Raw genomic sequence first — 23,034 nt, 5'->3', positions numbered from 1 at the left:
TTGTTAAAAAATATATGATTTGTCTCCTGCTTTTTATTCAAAGGTTCTATTTAGCTTAATATATTTACATATTTATTTCAATACTTGTAAAAGCTTTTTTGAATTCTCTTGAGCCCATTTTATGTAACTTTGCGCACATTGATTACCTGTGAAAACACAAAATAGGTATATAAAATAGTTTTAACTTAATCAGGTCTGCTGACAGAATAGGCTATTTGACTGGTTTTAAAAATCCATATATTATTTAGTAGAAGTTAAGAAACCCAGTAAATGTTGTGTTTTTTAGTACATATTTGCCGAAAAATATTATATAAAAAATTCCATATTTAAATAGCGCGCAATAACGCAATGACAATATAGCGCTGCAATGGGGTCGGTTACGTCACTTTCGTGTATTTTAATCTGTGGTACATATTGTAGAAAAGCAAAGTTTACAAGAAAGTGACATCATTATAAGCCCGGCCAATCAGGAGCGTTTTGTGTCACGTGACAAACGTTTGAAAAAATACATTTTTATTTATGGATTTTTGAATAAATTAAGTATTATTTTCAACTTTCGGTAGTACCTAAATAACCATTTTTAAACTCATAATATACACAGATTACAATAATTCACAATTTATATTTCGCATTGTCAAATAGCCTGTTTATATGTTGTGAAACCTGAGTGACGTTTGGGTGACTAAAACTTATTATATTATTAGCGCTTTGTCTTTTTTTGTTTTTTTCAGAATTGGTTTAAATTTACAGGCACAACACTCCTGGGAAATATAATATGAAACAAAAATATAACAAATTGAAAGGGCTACTTACTGAAGAGGTAGTTGAGAGAAATTAATTAACTGATAAAAAAATTAACGGATTTATTTTAAAACATCTCCTGTACCAAATTATAAAAAATAATTATGGCACATGGCCAAACCTTCTTGAGGTAGAAAACGTGCAAATAGTAGACTTATTAGTAGAAGTCTCATGTGAAATAAGGATAATAATATTAAACATAATGGGTCTATTAACAGACTAAAATACAATTGAATAATAAAGCTTAAAACCATTTTGATAAATACGCAAAGGGACCAAAATACAGTGTTATTCAATTGAACACATTCCCAATAATTACCCTGTAATCTCTTACCGATTTCAACCAAGATTGCGTTTACTCAGATTATTTCTATTTTTGATTATGCCATCTGTTATCTTGGCCGCGGAGATAAGCAATTAAATGAATTTGCGAATTGCGTATTCAATATCTTTATATTTAGCTTACATTTAGAATTTGTAAACATCATGGAAATTCATACGGCTTAACTTAAGATACTTTTAAAATCCAAATAACAAAAAATATTATTTAGCGTTATTGAACGCCTTTGATAGGTTGTTTTGTTTTTCCTATGTGTCATTTGTTATTATTGCTTTAAAACAAACAAATATAAAGTTACATACACATGTATTTTTTTAATCTTATTTAATATTTAGAAGTAAAATATTAAGTTTACCTGATAACGTTTATGAAATTGGCAATTAACCTCCTGCGATATCGATCTCATTTCCATATTCTATGTATAATAACTAATAAGGTTATAAATTTTATATTTTACTTGGAATATCAAGTAAATAATTTCTTTAAAAATTTAATATTAATATTTCAAAATCATTGAAAATATATAAATTTATATCGTATTGATTATTTCATTTTACGATGTTCCGATCTATTTCTGCATCGGTTGATGTGATGTCGATTTAAGATTTATTGCTTCTATATAGTTTCCAAACTCTTTGATTATTTAAATATTTTTTTAATAAAAAACTCGAGTTTAGTTTGAATATTTTGCTTGCTTTGAACAAGCCTGTAAGGTGCCACCCACTTGAGACATCTCATCATACCAAATACTAAACTAAAAATTTGTTTAAAAATTTTGTTAACTAAATGTTTGAGTGTTCAATGTATCTTTATAACAGACACCTGTGGCAATGCGTTACTATTGATAAAATGGTCAAGAGCATATTGTACATGATGAGAGGAGTCGCTTTAATTAAATGTTATAAAAGAGTGTGTATCTGTTTCAGTTACTCAGTAATAACTTGTAAGGAAGTCGTAAGATGTATAGGCAACATCGGAGGATAACTCGTTCAACATTCATTCATACAGTTCAAGAAAGAATTCACGTCGTATTTCACTTGTGAAATGTCAACTACCAACTTACGGTGATATGCAATTTTTATACGTATTACACATATTCTTATTATTTCCTTGGTGGTAGGGCTCTGTGCAAGCCTGCCTGGGCAGGTACCACCCACTCATCAGATATTCTACCGCTAAACAACAGTACGCAGTATTGTTGTGTTCCGGTTTGAAAGGTGAGTGAGCCAGTGTAACTACAGGCACAAGGGACATAGCATCTTAGTTCCCAAGGTTGGTGGCGCATTGACGATGTAAGGAATAGTTAATATTTCTTACAGCGTCGTTGTCTATGGGTGATGGTGACCACTTACCATCAGGTGGCCCATATGCTCGTCCGCCAACCTATTCCAAAAAAATATAAAAAATAGTATTGGTTCGCATATCACACTCTTGACTGTTTAAGCTCATCTTTTGCGATGAGTTTCAAATTGATATTTATAGAATAAATAGATTGTTATTTTCTAAAATTATCACATGTATTTGTTAACGTTTCTGTAACAAAATATCTTTCTGATTAATTACTAAGTCCTAAACAAATCATGTTATACCGATTATGCGATTTGATGTATAATTAAATGCATATATCTCGGTATGCAATGCAAAATACTTAATTACAAAGTAGATTATCCATTTAATACATAGGTACATTAAATTGTAGCTTTGCTAGTTAGTTGAACCGTAATTGTTATTATATTATACATATGGCTTATGAAATATTCAAATGTTTGGAAATTTGATGCTTGAACTATATCTTTGGTAATTATTGAGTTATCGGGTTTGCTCTTAATAGTAAGTTAAGCAATGTTCAATTAGTCTGTTATAGATCTATTCAATCACAAAGGCGTGCCACTATTATCGTATCGCATTAGAATGAGTGAGTGACGATCATAGTTATGGGACGTCTCAGTGTGCGTGACACAGCAAAAAAGAAAGCTCATGTTTGATAAGTTTATTTTATGAAAGAAAAAAAAAACAATATGACTAGTATTTACCCAAATTGTGTTGTCTATGATATTGTATGCGCTCTACAACTATTTTATATATATATATATATATATGTTTTTTTTAAACACTTTAGTTAGTAATTCTACAATGTCACTCTTTTTAGTAAGGATTTTCAAATCTAAATTGTCAAAAAAAACTCTTTTGACCGACCGACATTTTTTTTTGTTTTACGAGGCGGAAAGGCATTTACGCCTCCCGCCCGGCCGGGGGACTGGGAGAGGTATGTGGGACTCAACCGGGGCCATAAGGGCCCCGTGCCAGGGCTGAAAGCCCTGTCCTACCCTCTAAAATCATCCTCGGGTTTCCACCATGCCGCCGAGTGGTGAGGCAACAGGATCGCCCAGGGCATGCAACCGCGACCCCACCAGCGTCAGGCACCGTGAGGCGGCTGAATGACTAACGTGGAAAGCGCGCCTAGTGCGCGCTTTCCTCCTCATTCTCCACATGCTCATGTGACGAACTCCCCCGAGTCCGCCACTGGAGGCTGGGCGTCAACGAAGCTGACGCCCTGCGGTAGGCTCCGAAGTTGACCGCCGGTGTAATACACCTGGGAGGCTTGAGTAGCGAACCCTCCCACTCCCTTCTAGTCAACGAGGCCACTCACATGGTCCGCCCTGACGCCAACCAGGAACGTACCAGGAGCAGCCACACGGCATCCCTCCCGCCAGTCTTAGCCGTGGCCGACGAGCAAGCTCAAGCCTGCCCCGTTGCCCAGGGTGCACCACGAGGAGGTGATTGACATGAACCCCTGAAAGACCGACATCCTCAAATAAGGTATCTACGTTTATAGGTATAAAACTGTATCGTTTCAGACATTTGGGATTTTTGTTGCTAAAATCTATTACACGCCATGTCTATTCATTTAAATAAGGCAATAATTTCAACTTCTATTGTTTTTACTTTCGTACGTTCTTTTTACCATTTAGTGCATATTCCTTTTTTATTTCTTGATAGTATTTTAAACACCTTAATATTCCTTTTGTTGTTTTTTATTTTTACTCTGTAAGAAACTTTTAAAAGTAAATTATACATATATTAGTTTTCTGTTCAATTTAAATTCAATGAATACATATATTTTGAATATTGCACTGTATGTAACAGTGCAGTAAGTATTAAACAATAGACAAACGTGGAGCTTAATATAAATTGATGAAACAAAAATAATTCTCCAAAAATACTGTAATACCTCGCCTTATTGCCTCCACTGGTAAAAGGATTTATGCCGTAACTATTAATTCTTATTCGTATATAGTTAAGGCCGTAATGTTAATAATTCTTATATGTGCAATATCTGAACCAAAAAATATTATGAATAATTTAGTGAAATAATCAATTTTGACAACCTCCGTGGTCGAATGGTGTGTACACCGGTTTTCATGGGTACGCCACTCCGAGGTCCCGGGTTCGATTCCCGGCAGAGTCAGCGTAAGATTATCATTAGTTTTCTGTGTCGTTTCGGGTCTGTGTGTTTGTGGTACCTTCGTTACTTCTGATTTTCCATAACACAAGTGCTGTAGCTACCTACATTGGGATCAGAGTAATGTATGTGATGTTGTCTCATATTTATGTATTATTATTTATTATTAATCTATTATAATTACTTTCCGTACATATGTTATAAGTCTATCAGTTTTCACCAAAAGCAACGTAATCACTGGATCAATGCTTAACGAGCAAAGTTGTGCTCTACAACCACGTCTACGAAGTTTCTTGTCGTAAGGTATTGCTAAATAATAATGTTTAGAAAACTAAATAATTTAGTTAAATATTTAAAATTTACTCATACGGCAGTTTGTTTAATTTAATGAATACATTTATAGCACTACATAAATCCTACTAATGTTATAAATGCGAATGGTGGTTAGGATGAATGTTTGTGTATTAGACGAATATTATAAATGCGAAAGTTCGTTAGGATGTATGTATGTTAGTTGCTCATTCACAAAAAATCTACTGTACAGATTGAGATGAAATTTTTAGTTATTATTTATTACAAAAATTGTAGTTAGGGAATATATAAGTTTGGGAAATAGGGGAATTTTCGGCAATACTCGAGCGTGGCAGTTTAAAATATGAGAGATACCTTAGACCTGATAGAACAACCATGTAAAGTATTTATATGTGGTGACGCGCGCCTAGGATAGACGATCAGATTAGTAAAAAAAAAATCGATAGTCTGAAATACTTGAGCGCGTCAGATTAAGATGTTGGGGGTTGATTTTAGTGTTTAAAGACTAAATTTAACTAATCTGTTGATAAGTCGCCGAGTTATAGGGTCGTGAAATTATAAAAAAAAAGGTTAATCCGGCATTCTCGAACGCGATTTTTTATTTTTTTAATATAATCTAAAACTTACAAAAATATTAAATCTACCGGAATGTGGACCGTTAGTGTGGAGGAGCCATTTCGTCGTCCTAAGAACGCGTTGCAGCATATAAATCGCGAACAACACATTTTACAAAATAAAGTTTAAATAAACGAGAAAGGTAATTTTATTTTATAACACAAAAAAGGTCTCTACATTTTTGTTAAAACATAGTTAAAACTTTTTGACTTGAAGCATCATAAAAACTCAAACTCGATTTTTGAGTATATCTCGAAAAGTGGGGTGTTAAAAAAACTGATATGAAATAACGACGATTAAATTATGTGACTTTGATTATGACTCAATTTTTTTTTTGAGAATGACCCAGTGACTGTATTTTTTTTTTAACATTTTTGAAAAACCACACGCCAAACCCTCCGCTAAAAAGGTTTTTACCATACGAGCTTTTCTTTTCGAATTTATTTTATTTTTCGATTTTGATAGATCTCGACAGTACCGTTGAATTACGCCATTTATCTACCTCGCCTCTCTAACTATAGGTTATATGTATATCAGAATTTTTTTTATTTTTTTGTGTGAAATATTGCTGTTGGCCTGTACAGCGTCACCGGTCTTTCAGGCGAAATCTAATGTCCCGATAATGCCCTGAGGTTGAGCGCGGGGCTCGAATTTAAATTTAAAGTTCGTCCTGAGGGTGTATCCTATGAGATCGCACCTCGGCTCAGAACGAAGTCGGTGGGGAGTGAATCTAAGCACTGAGTGAATTTACTGACGTCTCGGCCGCCTCCGAGACGTCGCTAATCTGGATCCTCGTTTCCGCCGGCGGAAACGCTGTGAGTGTGAGGTGTATAGTGTGGTGGTTTTCCCTACAAATGGCTCGTTTGCGATAGTGAAGCTATCGCTACGTCGTTCAGGACGTGCAAAGGTCGCCTGAGTCTATCTGGAAAATTAAATAAATAATAAATATAAATATGAGACAACATCACATACATTACTCTGATCCCAATGTGAGTAGCTGAAGCACTTGTGTTATGGAAATCAGAAGTAACGACGGCACCACAAACACCCAGACCCAAGACAACATAGAAAACTATTGGTAATCTACATCGACTAGGCCGGGAATCGAACCCGGGACCTCAGAGTGGCGTACCCATGAAAACCGGTGTACACACCACTCGACCATGGAGGTCGTCAAAAAAAATTACATGATGAGTACTGACACGGTATATCAGAATTGCACAAAGGCTACAATTTGTATGTAATTTGGTCATAATACGAAATAACGATACATATCAATTACACGTGCCAAGCCAGTAATTACTAGTTATATTAATATATTTTATTATTTAATTGTAACTGAATTTGAAAATATGTAACGGGTATGGGTTAAATTCCACTCAATACCCTGTTTAACATATTCTAATAGTAAGTTTAATATTAAAAATATATATCTCTGCATAATGTTTATGTCTGTATATATATGTATGTATGACGCCAGTTCCAAACGAATATCGAGAACAAATACACATATTTAATCTTAAAATTATTTTGAGATAGTTCACTCGCTCTATCGCATTATCATTATTTACAAACGCATTAGTAATTTAGTACGCATTCCTAAGTATAGTATAAATAGAGCTTTTATGAGTCACAAAATTGAAAGATAATTTTGAAGTAACTCAGTAATCCAAAAAAATATTCAGTAAACTTATGCAATGGTTTCAAGACTGTTGTATCAATGCACTGTTTCTTGCATTTTGGTTCAAGAAAGTTTTTAATCAGAAAGTTACCCGTCACGAGTTGACTCTTAAAAGATAGTAAATAAGAAACTTTTGTTACAAAAGCGTCAAATATGATTCTCAAATGAGTTTACTGGCTTATATTTTTTAATTTAGAATGCAGAATAATTACATAATATCAGGTCATAGTGATTTTCATATATGAACAAGAAGTTTCCTGTATTGCAGCGCTTGGGATGTGAGATCAACTCGTATGTCGTGAGGACAATGCAAATGGCATGATGCTTATATCGTCACGGCCCCCTTTGCTGTCATTTCTTCTCTCATGCGTGAGGCGTAAACTTAATTCTTCGTTGCTATGTATAAGATGAAAATATATTTATTTTATTGCAACGCATGGAGCATTGCACTGTTTTTAGTAATTTTAACCTACATTTATTTGTATACTTGAACAATATTTTTGATAAGCATACATTTTGATCTATAACAATGGATAGATGTGAGCTGAGATGGCCCAGTGGATTAGTTAGTTAGTTAGTGGTTAGCGTGCATCTTAACCAATGATTTCGAGCTCAAACCCAGGTAAGCACCGCTATATATATGCGCTTAATTCGTGTTTATAATTCATCTCGTGCTCGGCGGTAAAGGAAAACATCGTGAGGAAACCTGCATGTGTCTAATTTCATCGAAATTCTGCCATATGTGCATTTCATAAAACGGCATTGGAACAGCGTGATGGAATATGGTCCAAATCCTCTCCTTAGTGAAAGAGGAGGCCTTAGCCCAGCAGTGGGAAATTTATGGGCTGTTACTTTACTTTACTTTACAGTTGATAGTGTGACACGAATGAACGTGGCCCTGTCGATTAATCTAGCAGAATACAAGTAGCCTATATCTAAATGATGTAATCGTGTATATAAACTCTTATTGATTAAATATATAAAGTTGAAAAACAAATCCACACTCTCTCACAACCTTTCACTTCTTAAGATTGAATTGTTATGGACTAAATGTACTCAATGATTTTTTTGTTTTCGTATTATCGTGTTAAAACGATTTTTGTTATACAATAAGAACCTTAACAAATTTTATAATTACTAATGTAGAGTAAAGAGTAAACTTAACAAATATGTAAAATTAAATTCTACTCGTACTTAGGTATATCAGAAAACAGAAACAATCAAATACGAATAAATTAGTAAAGTATGTATCTATATAATTATAGTATTAGGATAAATATTGGCACGTTCTTTATGGTTACGAAAAATTTAAATTACTGTTCGGTAATTAGTTAAACAAACATTTTGTGAGGCTTTAAAAGAGGTTTGTTATACATGAAGCATACCACGACCCGATCCAATTAAATTAACAGAGATTTGTGTTTGTTTTCCACGGATAGATGAGCTTACTAAATGCATATATAAGACACAATCGTGAATATGTTGATTATAATGGGCGGGAATTACTAATCTCTCTGAACCAAACACTTGGTATAATTATGATAGATCTTATTGTGTAGCTTAGTTAGTTTAACCGTTAATTAGTGGAGTTTATAAATTCAAAATGAATATTAATCAGAAATAAGTTTCATTTTCAACCGACTTCAAAAAGGAGGAGGTTATCAATTCGTCTGTATTTTTTTATGTTTATTACCTCATATAAAATCACTGGGTGGACCGATTTTGATATATTTTTTTTTGTTTGAAAGATAGTGATTCCCGTGTGGTCCAACGTTTAATTTTATCCTGTTCTGATGATGGCATCCCTATGAAAACGATGTAAGTCTTAAATTTGCATTATGTATGTGCGCGATAAATAGGTGAATAACTCAAAATTGTGTTAACCAATTTTGATGATTCTTTTTTATTATGAAGGATATACTTCAAGGGTAGTTTGGTGAAAGTTTGGTAAGGTTCTAAGCATAGAATCCATGACAAAACGGAATGGAAGGGAACGTAACAATTCTGAGGAGCACGTTAGCGATACTCGGCCGAATTTTTTATTGATGGGTTACTTGGATGTTGGAATCACCTTCCGGAACGTGATTATGTTCATATAATTGTCATAGGCGAATATTATAATCAACTAGCGACCCATCCCGGCTTCGCACGGGTGCAATACTGATACTAAATATACTACAGAAATTGTTTACTTACGACATCACATTGCAAACTACTAAAATTGTCGGCGTTTCTTTACTATATTGTTCATGTGTTATATACACAAACCTTTCCCTTGAATTACACTATCTATTAAAAAAAACACGTTAAAATCGGTTGCGTAGTTTTAAAGATATAGGGACAGAAAAGCGACTTTGTTTTATACTATGCAGTGATGGAGCTTCTAAACGGCTCACTGTTACGGTGCGATATGGGGTTGAACTTCTTACTATACTTAATACAATTTTGTGTGTGTGATGTGATTTCATATGATGTACGACATATATAAGCTCTTTTCAAAGTTTTTTTTACTGAGGTCGATTACAGCTCTTTCGAGGGCGGTACCTTGTAGTTTAAGCCGCATGTATTAAAGCCGCATTTTCTAAAGTATATTTTTTGCTATATTCGCATTCTTTTGAAATTTTTCTCGAAGTAGTTCCTGACTCATATAAGTGGCACGCTTAATCTATCCATATTAAGAAAAATTAGTTACTCTTCATCAGCTTCACTTAAAATCAAAAAATAAATAAAAATTTTAACAAAAAGAAGAACCGACTTCAAACAAAACACTATTTTAAAACAAATGAATGTGCACTAAAAAGTAATAGTGAATAAAATCTCTTAAACGAAACGGCGCAATTTTATCGATTTCCTATGGAAATTATGCACTTAAAACAGTCCTTGATCAATATATCTTTACGTAGAGTATAACACAGATTATTTTAGATCTATATCGATGATGTCATGTCAATTCCAAGTCGTGTATATCTTTCCTCTTCCTGCTTACCAGTGCAATAGGTTATAGAGAGCAAGCAATACAGAGATCGGAATTTGTAATCGTTTAAAATTATCAGCTGCCTAAATTTAATAGTGTTCATAAAAATGTAATAAATTTATATGGATTGATTGATTGTTTGCCATTTATTTGCACTAATAATCTATACATATGTATAATAAAATTTGAGTGTCTGTTTGTAATATTAAAATAGCCCTATTTTAACCAACGCATATGTATTTATTTATGTTATATGTATTTATGTTTATTTTATACACGGTACATATACCAAAATATTTTTTTTATAATTTTTGCCGGTCTGTCTGTCTGTCTGTTTGTTTGTTCCGGCTAATCTCTGGAACGGCTGGACCGATTTTGCTTTTCTGTTAAATTCAAGCGCGTACTGTTAAATTCAGGGTCGCTGGCAAAGCCAGTTAGATAAGTACGTAAAGTATTTTCAATGTTATACATATGAATAGATGATCTTAGTATCGGTAGATAGTAGCTTGATTAACCTTTGCAAATTTATTTTATTAACAATCTTCAAATGAAACAATTCTAGACTGCAATATTATGCAGGTGACATTACACATATCATAGATTAAGAAATTATGTTATAACAAATTGAAATCAAACATTAATTATTATAATTAATTAAAATTAAAAGTATTTTTTTTTATATTATAAATAATTAATTTCAAATACTTTCAATGTAAAATAAATATGCAATTAATTAATTTAAATTATTTACTAAAAACATCCAAAAGCTTTTAATTGAAAAACTATTTAAAAATGTCTAGTCTTATTTTATTAAAAAGTGTTTCATTTTGATTATTTTAGTATCTAATTTTTTCAATTTTCTTTCAATTGTATACATTGCTAACATACAATTAACAACATATTATTAAATTTACTTATAAGCAAAGTCTTTGTCAAATTAATATCAATATTTTAATCGAATGTTGTATTGGTTCATGTCAACAACAGAGTTAAATAATTAATTTAATTTCATAGTAAACATAAAATAGTAACTAAATAAATTATCATGTTTTTCGAAGTTTTTAAGGATGATAATGAACAATAACAGTCTTTAATAACAGCATCACTGTAGTAAACTTTTAAGTCATCTACTATACCTTCCACAAATTTATCGTTATCTATAACTTTTATGTAACCATTCTGTATCTTTTTTGATAAATCAAAATCTTTTGCACCACTGTTGTCATAATTTATGTTATATAATTTAGAATTCAACTTGCATTTATTTTTCGAACATTTATTCACAGACACATCATCGTCTGATTTGTCATTTTCTGAATATTCATCATCATCATCATCATAATCAACTTCTGTAATATCATCATCCGCATCTGAGAATAATGCCACGTCGATGTACGGTTTCTTTATTTTCCTATGTTTTTTATGTTTTGGTAATTTTAAATCATTAATTACATCTGGATGGTAATAAGTTTTATAAGTATCTGTTGTTATGCCCAAGAAAAATGATGGGTAAACGAAATAAGGAAAATACGTAAGAGAAACTGAACAATCTTCAGTTCGTGTACATTCAGGACTTATTGTGAAATATTTTTCTGTGTGTGTGCAAATTTTTTCAGTATTCATTTGAGCTCCAATACCACGATGACTACAAATTGTATGGTGATTATTTCTCATACACGTGCACTGCCGCTTAGCTTGCTGAACGTGTTGTAAGCTTTCCGTGTGCATAGGCATAACAGAAAAACTTCGTACTTCGATAATTTTATTTTTATTTCCAACTTCCATATCCAAACTACCGTCTTTGTACACAATATCACCATAGCTTTGTTTTTCATTTGATAAATCCACAGATGTATTACTGCTAGCATCATCAAATTTCGGTTTAGCACTTGTTACGGATATTAATTTATCAATTGGCCATTTCTGATATATTTGCAATTTAGGAGTTGCTACATTATTTTTAAATGATAAATAAACTGATGATGATGTTGGATCTTTCTCATACAGATGTTGCTTTATAGATAACATTTCGTTTGATAACATTTTATCAAATATGTTTGATTTTAAATTTGGAGCTATTCTTGAATTATTCATCATGTTCAAGTATTTATTATGATCTGCTGTGATTGATTTTATTGAGGTCACAGTTTCTGTAACAAATATTAATATTTCATAAAACATTATAATCAACACAAAACACGTATAAATATACTATAATACCATTAGATTTCGAAATAACTTCATTATATTCTGTTTTGTCTACTCTTTTAATATTGAAACTATTTATTTGAGATAAAAATAAATGTAAAACGGTATAAAACATAAGTAACATAACCGATATTAATCATGTCGTTCATTTTTTGTACGTATAAAAGCCATTCAAAAACGTAAAATGTTATAGATAATTATCTAGTAAGCTAAGAAAATATTTCATTTGATAGTGTCATTTTATTTATTCATTAATTATTTAAACAAAATTATCATGCTAAAATTATTTTACGTTTTCATAATTTCTATTTGTAATATTTATGGTTATTCGAAAAAATATTGTGAAATATGCCCAAACCATACACTTTGCAGATACGAGGTAATAATACAATTGATAATTTATTAAAACTGAATTTTATAATGAAAAGTTTGTATTAAACATTATCTTCAACCGTTTTAGATTTCAGGCCCAAGTTCTACATGCTTGGGTTATGACAAAAAAGCATTACTAACAGAGAATGATATTAAAGCAATAGTCGATCAAATCAATCATCGAAGAAATTTCATTGCATTGGGCCATTCGAATGTTTTGCCAGGAGCTGCTAACATGCAAAAGATTGTAAGACATTTTATAAAAGCTTATCCCAAAACAAATGATTAAGTGAAATATCATCACTTGATTGATAAGTTTTAAAATTTAAATACTATTTGTTTCATCTTGTAAACGAATTTCTTAAAGATATTAGATAACAAATATATTTTACAATTTTTCAATAAAACATTTTTTATAATAGAGCTGGTCTGAAGAATTAGCAACATCTGCTCAGAGGTGGGTAGATCAATGTGACCAAACTTTACGGTCGGAAAAAGAAGATCAATGCCGTGATTTAGGTAACAGTGGATCAATAATAATGTTTGCGTAGGTTTTATTATTCTTGGTTACACAATTTGATACAATATTTTTAGAAAACATAAAAGTTGGACAAAATGTTGCCACGATATTTGGACCAACCCCCGGTCTTAATGTGAAGAGCTTCGTCGAAATGTGGTTTATGCAATCATTAAAATATCCCGGAGTAGTTACATATTACAATGAGTACGTATAAGTATAATATTGTGTTATAAAATCAGGTATATTATAAACCTAAAACATTAACAATTTACTAACAATATTTGAATAAAAAACATAACATTCGTAATCAATCTTTGATTGTTTACCCAAATAATGACATTTACATATTATTATTTTTATCGATGCAATTAATATAAATGACAAGAAAATTAATCATATTCCTTGTAAATTAAAAGGATAACGATTTTTTTAATAACGATGAGAAACATACATTATATTTTAGATCTCGAGACTATAAAAGTAATCAATTTACGCAACTTATTTGGGCCACTACCGAAATTGTTGGATGTGGAAAAGCTAAATTTTACGTAAGAATTATTATTATTGAAAATAGTTACCTAGTTTGCTTTGTACATTAGTACTAGAATTAGATATTTATTGTTGTAATAAACACAATGTTTAAATTCGTATAGTAGGCTAGTAGGTACAGTGTAATATTTACGTATGCATTTACTTTAACTCCAACCGATAGTTATTTAGTATGATTTTAATATCTTATGATTTAATTTTAAAGCTATCTAAAATTCAAACCTCATCTGATGCTACTTCATTTGAGTACGTTAAATACTACAATTAAATATGTTATATGATATCATTAGCTGATTTGTATATTAAATTAAAAATTGTTGCAGGTCAACAGTAATAAAAAAACAATCGCAGAAAGACTCGTTTGTAACTTCGCTCCACAGGGCAATGTACATGGAAAACCAGTTTATATTATTGGATACCCTGCAACGCAATGCTTAGACGATATGTATCCTGATACCGTTTTCTCTGGCTTATGTAGTCGACCAGTACATACCAATGAAGTATTTGGTAACAAAAGGAGTAATTTAGGTCAAAAATCTGTATTACATTTTTATTATTTGCTCGCTAGCGGTGGGACGATTACAACCTACACTTATATTGGCATCCCGTGTATTCCCACACAAAGCGGGCTATCTCTTATATCGTATATAAACACATGAAACTCAGTGGTTTAAGACATAGTACATTATGTTATCTCGATGCAAAAACATTTTAGATTCTTATTTACTAATGTACACATTACTTTTTAGGAAGATCGTTACCAGTGACACCAATAGCCAATAGTTTACTTCGGATTCGAAATTTATTTAATGATTCTGCAAAGCAAGAAATTGATCCAGTTTATAATAATTTAAAGCACATGAAAAAACCATGCAAAAATGAATCTCCTCCAAGCAACAAAAAATTAAGCTCCATTATTGTGCAGGATAACACTCTCGGTACTTTGAATATGATATCACAAAATATTATTTATTATCAAATATAACACGACAGGCGATAGAAATAGTCTAGGAACCAAACTAGTTTCGTATTCGACGCTAACGAAAGTTTCGTACAGATACAATAAGGTCAACATCCTAACTTAAATTTTAATATAATATAAATTTTCATACAAGTATAGAAAAATTAAAGTTGTAATTCTCTATCTTAAAAACTCAAATCCTAAAATTAATAATAAAGTCAATGAAAGCTTTTCCATTATATATTAATTAATTTTGAAAAAAATGTTCTATTTAGACGCAGTTAAACGCAGCCATACAATAGACAGTGAGAATTTCTGGGTAAATCACAGAAATACATCCCGAAATTATGGAGATGATTTCTACCAACAGAATAAAGGACATTCAAGAGTATATCATGGCCATGACCAAAGAAAAGAATTTGATTCAATCCATCCAGAAACATTATTTACAGATGCTCGAAGATTTGACTACACTACCCCCCCATTGAATTATCATAAAGATCGAGATTACCGGAAACATAATATAAATAGGCAATGTACACGTAATTTAGGATCGAAGATTATTAAAAATGTTGCTACAGAATGTAATCCATGTAAACAGAAAATAAAATGCACGAGAGGACAGAAAATTAATCCTCAATCACATGTTTGTGAAGATTGCGAAGCTCCAGCCTATCCACAAGATTTTTGTAGATGTCATAACTTTCAAATTACTTGTCCAACGACTAATCCGTGTATTCCAAATACGAACAGTCAATGTTTTAATTTTAATTATCCGGTTAAACAATGTCCAAACATGCTTAGAACTTTAGGAACTAAAGTCAATAATAATATGGAAAAGCAAGAAGAAATACATTATTTTGACTTATTTTCTAATGGAGAGTTAAGAAAATATGATCCAACTATGAAACAAGAAGTAAAGCTCTTTACTAATGAAAATGTAAATATATTAGACAAACAAAAACAAAAACTTTTTAATAAACGAAAAGACAACTACCCAAATTACAGGCAGGTAAATTAATCAATTAAGATATTTTATTCGTATTTTACCTTATTTGTTATAGTATCTTTTCTCATTTCAGTGAAATAAAGAGAAGTGTGTCTGAAGATGATACAAAATTTAAACCGTTTTGGCAGATAGATGGTTTTACTAACAAACCCCAGCTTAAGTCCATGAAGTACACTACATTAGCAAATAAGAAAATCAGAATATCAAAAAGAACCACTTCAAAGCAAAAAATGCTAACGGAGCACATAACCTTAAAATCATCATTTGATCAAAAAGAAAATAGAAAGCCCGTTTCTGAAAAATATTTATCATTTGATGAACTAATGCATCTTAGAAAATTTAACACGGGTAATTTCAGTGGTCGGCGATTACATGATATTAATTCTGAGGATGATGAAGGCAAACAGTCATTAAGAAAAGCGGCATCGGAAACGACGGAAAGTACATCAGAATATACTGCTAATACGCCGTTTATTCGTTTGAAGCATTGTACACGAAAGTTAACATGTACTTGGACAGCCGCTTCATTAACTGACAGTGCAGGTAGTGTTATACCGGGAGGAGCAGGAGGTGCAGCTGGACATATGGGATCCCGTACACCTCCTGGTTACGTTGAAGGCTGCACGCGTACATCGACATGTACTCGGGATTATATGAATAGAAACAAAATGGCTACATTACCTGTGGAAACTACAAGTCCTGAATTTGATTCAGGTGATGAAGAGGACTACTGTGAACGACGTTCTTTAAATCGCCGACATTCTAATAAAACTGTTTCGATTAAAATGAACGACTTGTATAATAAGTCTCATTCGAGACAAAATCCCTTGAATATAAATCCAAAAAATTATGGATCAAATGTTAATGAAACATTTGTAGACTGTAATTGCTACCAAAAAAAACTCAGAAATAAAAGAAATGGACTAATCAATAAAAGATTAGAAGAAACAATACTAAACTATAGGAATAGAAAAAGAGAAAATATAAAATATAAAACTGACTACAGCAATGATATAATATCATACGGTGACTTGTATTATTCTGTGTTAAAAAAAATTCTTAATACTTGGAAAAGTAAAAAACCATTACATTCTAGCAGAAAATGTTTATGCAATAACACAAACAAAATTAATCATTATAATTTATTGTTATTTATTTCTGTATATATTTTCATGTAATAAAATAATATGAATTTCAAATTTTAATTTAAATAACTTGAACAATACAACGAGTGCCAACTAAAAGAACTAAAATAAAAAAATGAGACGACAGTTTTTCTGTAGAGTTATAAGAACAATGGAATTTTTCATGTAACTTTAAATTTCTTAAGTCATCAGCTAATTTTTTCAACAAATCATTGTAATTTATAAATAATTTATCACTTGTTTTTCTTTTCAGTCTTTTATATTGTTTAGGTGTAGGGTTTCCTATTATGGTCCATCTAGAATGAGTAGATAATGTGGCTTTAATATTTGATCCTAAAAGTTAAACTAAAATGATATAGATACTAATATATAAAATTAATTAGACTTTTTTTATTTGCAAAACTCATACCATTTGGATTATTTATAGTTGATAAAATATTATCCCTCATAGTGCCATCTGTAATAAAGTCCGATTCAAGAATTTCTTCTAAGAAATCTTTCGTACGGTGTCTTTTGAATTCTTCGATTTCTAATGATATTTCGGACGTTGGAATGATTTCGTCATATAAGTCAGCTGTTTCTTTTTCTGTTTGATCTTCTTCTTCAGGAAAAAAATAGTGTCCTGTAAACTCATTATTGGATTTAACTTCTCCGAGTTCTGCTTGTATTTTGACAGGTCTTACTTGAGAAACAATTGGAGTGAGTAGTTTGGTGTCCTCGGTACTTGTATATTTGTCTGTAATAATATATTAATTGAATATTTTTCCTTGCATGTATCGAATCAAATTTCATTTAAAGATATTTACCACTGTGTCGAAATATGACAGCTTCTACTAAATCAACCAAAAGTGTTGAATTTAAACTTTCACTCTCAATTAGTTTACTTGTTGTAGGTGATTCTTTTTTGCTATATAACTGTTTTATTATAGCTGCTACAGTTCCATCTGAGAGAACAGGCTCAGGGTTTGATCTAGTTGTTGATTGCAAAAAATCTCTCAAGATATGATCGTTATTGATTCTACTTTTTAATAATTCAATAAATTCGTCTACTGCCAAAACTTCTTTACATTTGGTAGTACTTCGTTCCGTTTGCAACAGCGATGGCTTAGTTATATCAAATAGATCAGAAAAGAAATCAAACTGCGTATCGATACTTTCGACTACATTCGTTGTAGGCAATGTTTGTTCAATATCTGAATTAATATTAGCATTTTTAGACCAGTCTTGTACATTGCTAATTGTATCAAAATTTACATTATTTACTACATTTTGTGGATTTTTAGTATTATCATCATAATTTAATATTTCATTAACAGTAGAAGTCAGTCTTGAAGCTGCTGGAATTAATTATATTACATATTTTAAAACAAAAATGTTACTGGTACATTTAATAAATTATATACAGATATTGTAGGATTGTTACTACAGTTTATATTTTATTTAATACGAATTTGTTACTTACAACATAGATATGTATATTCGGAGTCACAATTGCGTCCAAAATCACATCGAGTGCTCGGTGAGCCAAAATTATATACAGATTTATCGAATTGGTTGCCAGCTGGTGCAAAATTACATACCAACCTACTAACTGTCCTATTCTGCAAAGAGCCAGACTCCATATCTATTTCCTACAATTTTACAAATGCTTTAACTTATTCAATACATGCTGTGCCTGCGACCTTGCGCGTTTGGATTTAACAAAAAAAAATTATTGCAGCCTAAGTTATTCCTTATTATATCAGTCATGTGCCAGTGAAAGTCCCGTCAAAATCGGTCCAGCTGTTCTAGAGATTAGCCGGAACAAACAGACAGACAGACAAAAATTGTAAAATATGTTATTTTGGTATATGTATCGTGTATAAATACATATGCATTGAATAAAAAAGAGCTATTTTAATATTACAAACAGACATTCCGAATTTATTATATGTACTTATAGAAGATATCTGACAGACTTTACTTTAAATTTAACTCCACCACAGCCCACTTGGGTAGTGCCGCCCCACACAAGTTGTGTGAAGTAATCATAATGCTGCATCCCTGTGATTGAAGATCTAAAATAGATACACATCAAAAGAAAATTATTTTACAAATTACGAATACTATTATCAAATGTTGTTATTATATTTACTTTTAGAACAAACAAAAATTATATATTTCTTTAATTTTTGTAATCTTTGTTTTGTTTTCCAAAAAATTCTACAATATATTCAATAAATATAATTCATTGTATTCGTTTTATTTGTCTGTGCATTTTCATAAAAATCTTTAATCATTACAAATAAAAATCGATTAGATATATATAATAGATGTCATTATCATTACATAATATAAAATAAAGTCGCTTACCGCTGTCTGTCCCTATGTATCAACATCAACAACAGCCTGTAAATTCCCACTGCTGGACTAAAGGCCTCCTCTCCCTTTGAGGAGGTTTGGAACATATTCCACCACGCTGTTCCAATGCGGGTTGGTGGAATACACATGTGGCAGAATTTCTATGAAATTTGTCACATGCAGGTTTCCTCACGATGTTTTCTTTCACCGCTGAGCACGAGATGAATTATAAAGACAAATTAAGCACATGAATCAGCGGTGCTTGCCTGGGTTTGAACCTGCAATCATCGGTTAAGAATAAGATGCACTCGTTCAAACCACTGGGCCATCTCGACTCTATGTATGCTTAGATCTAAATATTACACAATGAATTTCGATGCGGTTTTTTTAATAGATAGAGTGATTCGAGAGGAAGGTTTTTGTACATATATAACACATGGACAATATAGTAAAGAAATACTGATAAAATTTTAGAAGTTTCTTATTTACGTAGCATCAGCGTTGCGCCCATGCGTAGCCACAACGGGTTACTAGTATACATATTATTACCAAAGGATTTAAGTGGTATTTGCTTTACTTATAAGTATATAAAATTGTAGTATATGTGTTATATAATATGTACGTAACACACACCGAAGTATACGGCTAGAAACCGTTGATACTTTAGCGTGAAAATCTCAAGAAAAAGCTTCCCTATATAAAATATTGAGATTTAAATTGCGTATACAACAAACGCCGTAAACATTCATGTATCTTTAGTAATTCAAATATTTATTTTAATTAACAACGTAAAGTGAAAAATCTGTATAAACGTGTTTTTCTATTTTTAAATTGAATTAACTCTCACCTTTTCGGATTTAATTTGAAGCTTGTATTTTGTAAATATTTACATTAAGTCAATATGAATGAAAAATAAGATACGATGCACAATATGCCATCGATTGAGTAAAATATGTAATGGAAAAGGAATAACGAAATACCCCATCGACCTCAAATCAGTAGTCGTTCTACGAAGTCGGTTAAAACGCACTTTTTACATGACTTTACAGCTATATACAAGAGATACATTATCTTCACCGCTTTTTCGTCGATTTACGTTACAATCTCTCCTCTAAGAAAAATATTTTTATTTAAACGGCTTAATATATGGTTATTCAATAGGCTCAATCCAAATATTTGTAATCAGCTTCGAAAATTACCATCTACGTCCATATTTACAAACTGTGCCTATTACTCATAATAAGATAGACAGACTATATTAGTCAAGTTTAAAGGCTTACATAAATTAGCAAGAAAACAATATAAAAAAATTAAATCAAAGGTTTGTGTTGTAAAAATATATGAGATTGTATTTTTAACCCCAATTCAGCCATGGATTGAGGACTTACTTTTTAAAAACATTTCAAAGTATATTTCAGGGAAAAACACAAAAATATGAATCTCCTATGAAACAATACCTTCATATATTATATATAATATATACTATATTATTTACCATAATAAATTCTAAATTTTGACAAAAATAACTCGCATGTTTTTCGATAGTCTCGTTCAATAAAAAAATTAGTTCTCCTAGGCTTTCATTGTTTGTATACGGCTTCCAAGGCCTTAAAATAAGCCCCAACAAAGTGTATTATAAAACAATAAATATATAACTGTATCGCCTTTGTCGTAAGTATCGATGGAGGTGGTCTCCTTATGGAATAATTGATCTTGTGATGAAAAAACCCGTAATGAGAGAATAGCGTGAAAGAAAAAGAATTGCCAAGAAATAGTAAGTACCGGGTTAATACAGATAAAAAAAATCAATAACGGAATAGTATACAAAAAGGTTATCATTAAAATGTAATACCTAACGCTAATAATATAAGAAGCAGCATCACACTAAAAGGTATCTTAAATTTACTCACGGTATGTAATGAGATAAAATGGATGCATTCATGTTAAGTAGCTCCATAAACCACAAATCAATCATTGAAGTTGCTCTCAATCCCGGAGCCTCGCCGTATATTGTAGCGATATTTTGTCCCACTGGCATAAACTCTATTGTTAGATGAAAAAACATATACCTGTATTATAAGATATAATGCTCATTCCCGGCATACACCGCATTTGTCGTTAAATTTTTGCTTAATAAATATTCGATATATATATATATATATATACTGAAATATAAAATATCGCTATTAAATCTCCTGTAAGTACCCTGCTATTTAATACGAATTGTAGAATACATAATTCTACTTCTCTGCAATAGTGTGAGGCCAGTTAAATCTATATTTGGTCTCTTACTTAATATTTTTATATATTTACAATAAATGTGTTTTTTACAACCGACTTCAAACAGGAGTAGGTTGTCAATTTGTCTGATTTTTTTTAATTTATAAGAAGTATATTTGTACCAACCTAAATCTCTACATGAGTCTGTTCCATCATACAAACCACTTTTAACACACTGATCAGCCCATCGCTGAGCTGATATCTCCAAATCTTTATTCCATCGCTAATAAACAAATATTAGGTAGAGTTTAAATTTCACGTATCTAATTTTCGTATAATATGGGATTATTAACATTCATATCGAAATAAATTATAAATAAGTTTACATTGAGTAATTATAAATAGTTTACAATGAGTATGTCATTTAAAGAACAAGATGCAAAATAATGTAAATAGTAAAAAATATGCACAACTAGATTCTTACCAATTTCATCATATTTTCCGCCGCGGGTAAAGAACGGATTTCTCCTGACGCAACTTTATCTCTTCTGCTGTTAATTTTGTGTAACAAATCTTTTTTCTCTTGTCCCGTAGTGAATAACTGTTTATAATTAATACAAGCACTCGCAGGACCTGGTGACTGATTAGAGATATGTTCTGGAATTTGTCTTAAAATATCATTATTTACTTGGCCTAGGTAAGCGAACGGGCACGTGAGAATCCGGATGGTAAGTGATCCCCAATGGGCCAACTTTGAGACCAGATATATTAATAACACTGCATCACTAACTCACAGTGGCGTAGCTAGGTGAGGAAGGGCCGGTGCATAGAAAAATAATTGGGCCCTCACCCTTCATACCTTTATCACCTTTTCTATCCCTCTTTAACTAATAATTGCCCTTAAAAATTATAGATACGAAATAAGAAATCTTGTGCACAGCGTCGTTATTTTCTAGCTTCAAAAGCTTTAGGTTTAGTTTAGAAGGCCCCCTGAACTCCAGGGCCCTGGTGCACTGCACCTGGCCCTACGATAGCTACGCCACTGGTAACATGTACCTTTTTTTATAAGCTTTTACACAAGGTTTAAACTTTAAAGTCAGTAATAGGTATATCTTAATTTAGAAAGATATTCAATTTTACATAAGATAATATAAAAAAGATATCACATTATATTATGATATTTTAAGAACTACTAGTTCGCAAAAATATAGCTTTAAAATAATATTTAAATGAAACAAACCTGAAATTTACATAATATATGTTCTTTAGTGTTGTTACAAAATTTAGCACCACAGTAATTTTTGGAATCACAATAGAATACCCAAAAACATAGTATAATAAAAATCCATGTTTTAAATAAATAGGTTAATAAAACCATTTATATAATATTCATTTAACTGGATAAAAATGTGATCAAGACAATATATTGGCAATATAAAAAAATCCAGATGGTCTTTATTGAGCTTGAAACCTTTTCGTTTATTTATTATATCACTATGAAAAGAGAGAGATGCATTTTCCTTA

General features: G+C 31.4%; 4 protein-coding genes across 4 annotated transcripts; 2 read left to right on the top strand and 2 right to left on the bottom strand.

Moving 5' to 3' along the window:
• Positions 1 to 11,153: 11,153 nt before the first annotated feature.
• Positions 11,154 to 12,548, bottom strand: LOC124532612. The gene is made up of 2 exons (XM_047107597.1): positions 12,407 to 12,548; positions 11,154 to 12,336 (listed from the first exon to the last, which is right to left on the bottom strand). The coding sequence occupies exons 1-2, from the start codon at positions 12,516 to 12,518 to the stop codon at positions 11,195 to 11,197; spliced, it is 1,254 nt and encodes a 417-aa protein (XP_046963553.1). The 5' UTR covers positions 12,519 to 12,548; the 3' UTR covers positions 11,154 to 11,194.
• A 91-nt stretch (positions 12,549 to 12,639) lies between these two features.
• LOC124532540 lies at positions 12,640 to 16,009 on the top strand. The gene is made up of 9 exons (XM_047107488.1): positions 12,640 to 12,773; positions 12,855 to 13,013; positions 13,189 to 13,285; positions 13,361 to 13,490; positions 13,750 to 13,834; positions 14,159 to 14,363; positions 14,585 to 14,773; positions 15,072 to 15,808; positions 15,879 to 16,009. The coding sequence occupies exons 1-9, from the start codon at positions 12,669 to 12,671 to the stop codon at positions 15,879 to 15,881; spliced, it is 1,710 nt and encodes a 569-aa protein (XP_046963444.1). The 5' UTR covers positions 12,640 to 12,668; the 3' UTR covers positions 15,882 to 16,009.
• Positions 15,883 to 17,220, top strand: LOC124532463 (the record flags this gene model as incomplete). Its single annotated transcript, XM_047107368.1, has 2 exons — positions 15,883 to 16,909; positions 17,204 to 17,220. Coding segments are annotated over 2 exons (1,044 nt in total), but the record flags the coding sequence as incomplete, so codon positions are not given.
• Positions 17,124 to 22,895, bottom strand: LOC124532574 (peptidase inhibitor 16-like). Its single transcript, XM_047107531.1, has 9 exons — positions 22,751 to 22,895; positions 21,995 to 22,150; positions 21,697 to 21,793; positions 21,201 to 21,333; positions 18,914 to 19,007; positions 18,413 to 18,581; positions 17,757 to 18,287; positions 17,360 to 17,686; positions 17,124 to 17,246 (listed from the first exon to the last, which is right to left on the bottom strand). The coding sequence occupies exons 1-9, from the start codon at positions 22,886 to 22,888 to the stop codon at positions 17,236 to 17,238; spliced, it is 1,656 nt and encodes a 551-aa protein (XP_046963487.1). The 5' UTR covers positions 22,889 to 22,895; the 3' UTR covers positions 17,124 to 17,235.
• Between the last annotated feature and the right edge of the window lie 139 nt (positions 22,896 to 23,034).

Source organism: Vanessa cardui, chromosome 9 (genome assembly GCF_905220365.1).
Source record: "Vanessa cardui chromosome 9, ilVanCard2.1, whole genome shotgun sequence".
NCBI classification, from domain to species: domain Eukaryota; kingdom Metazoa; phylum Arthropoda; class Insecta; order Lepidoptera; family Nymphalidae; genus Vanessa; species Vanessa cardui.
This window is presented reverse-complemented; position numbering and strand designations above follow the sequence as displayed.

What these genes read in the sequence shown, in the direction of transcription:
- LOC124532612 (XM_047107597.1), bottom strand. Translation starts at nt 12,518, where the DNA reads ATGTTACTTATGTTTTATACCGTTTTACATTTATTTTTATCTCAAATA. An exon ending in AGTTATTTCGAAATCTAATG is followed by an intron (nt 12,337 to 12,406) that starts GTATTATAGTAT and finishes TATTTGTTACAG; the next exon opens with AAACTGTGACCTCAATAAAA.
- LOC124532540 (XM_047107488.1), top strand. Translation starts at nt 12,669, where the DNA reads ATGCTAAAATTATTTTACGTTTTCATAATTTCTATTTGTAATATTTAT. An exon ending in CTGCTAACATGCAAAAGATT is followed by an intron (nt 13,014 to 13,188) that starts GTAAGACATTTT and finishes TTTTTATAATAG; the next exon opens with AGCTGGTCTGAAGAATTAGC. An exon ending in TGTGCAGGATAACACTCTCG is followed by an intron (nt 14,774 to 15,071) that starts GTACTTTGAATA and finishes TGTTCTATTTAG; the next exon opens with ACGCAGTTAAACGCAGCCAT.
- LOC124532574 (XM_047107531.1), bottom strand. Translation starts at nt 22,888, where the DNA reads ATGGTTTTATTAACCTATTTATTTAAAACATGGATTTTTATTATACTA. An exon ending in ATTTTATCTCATTACATACC is followed by an intron (nt 19,008 to 21,200) that starts GTGAGTAAATTT and finishes TATCTATTTTAG; the next exon opens with ATCTTCAATCACAGGGATGC. An exon ending in TGTCATATTTCGACACAGTG is followed by an intron (nt 17,687 to 17,756) that starts GTAAATATCTTT and finishes ATATTATTACAG; the next exon opens with ACAAATATACAAGTACCGAG.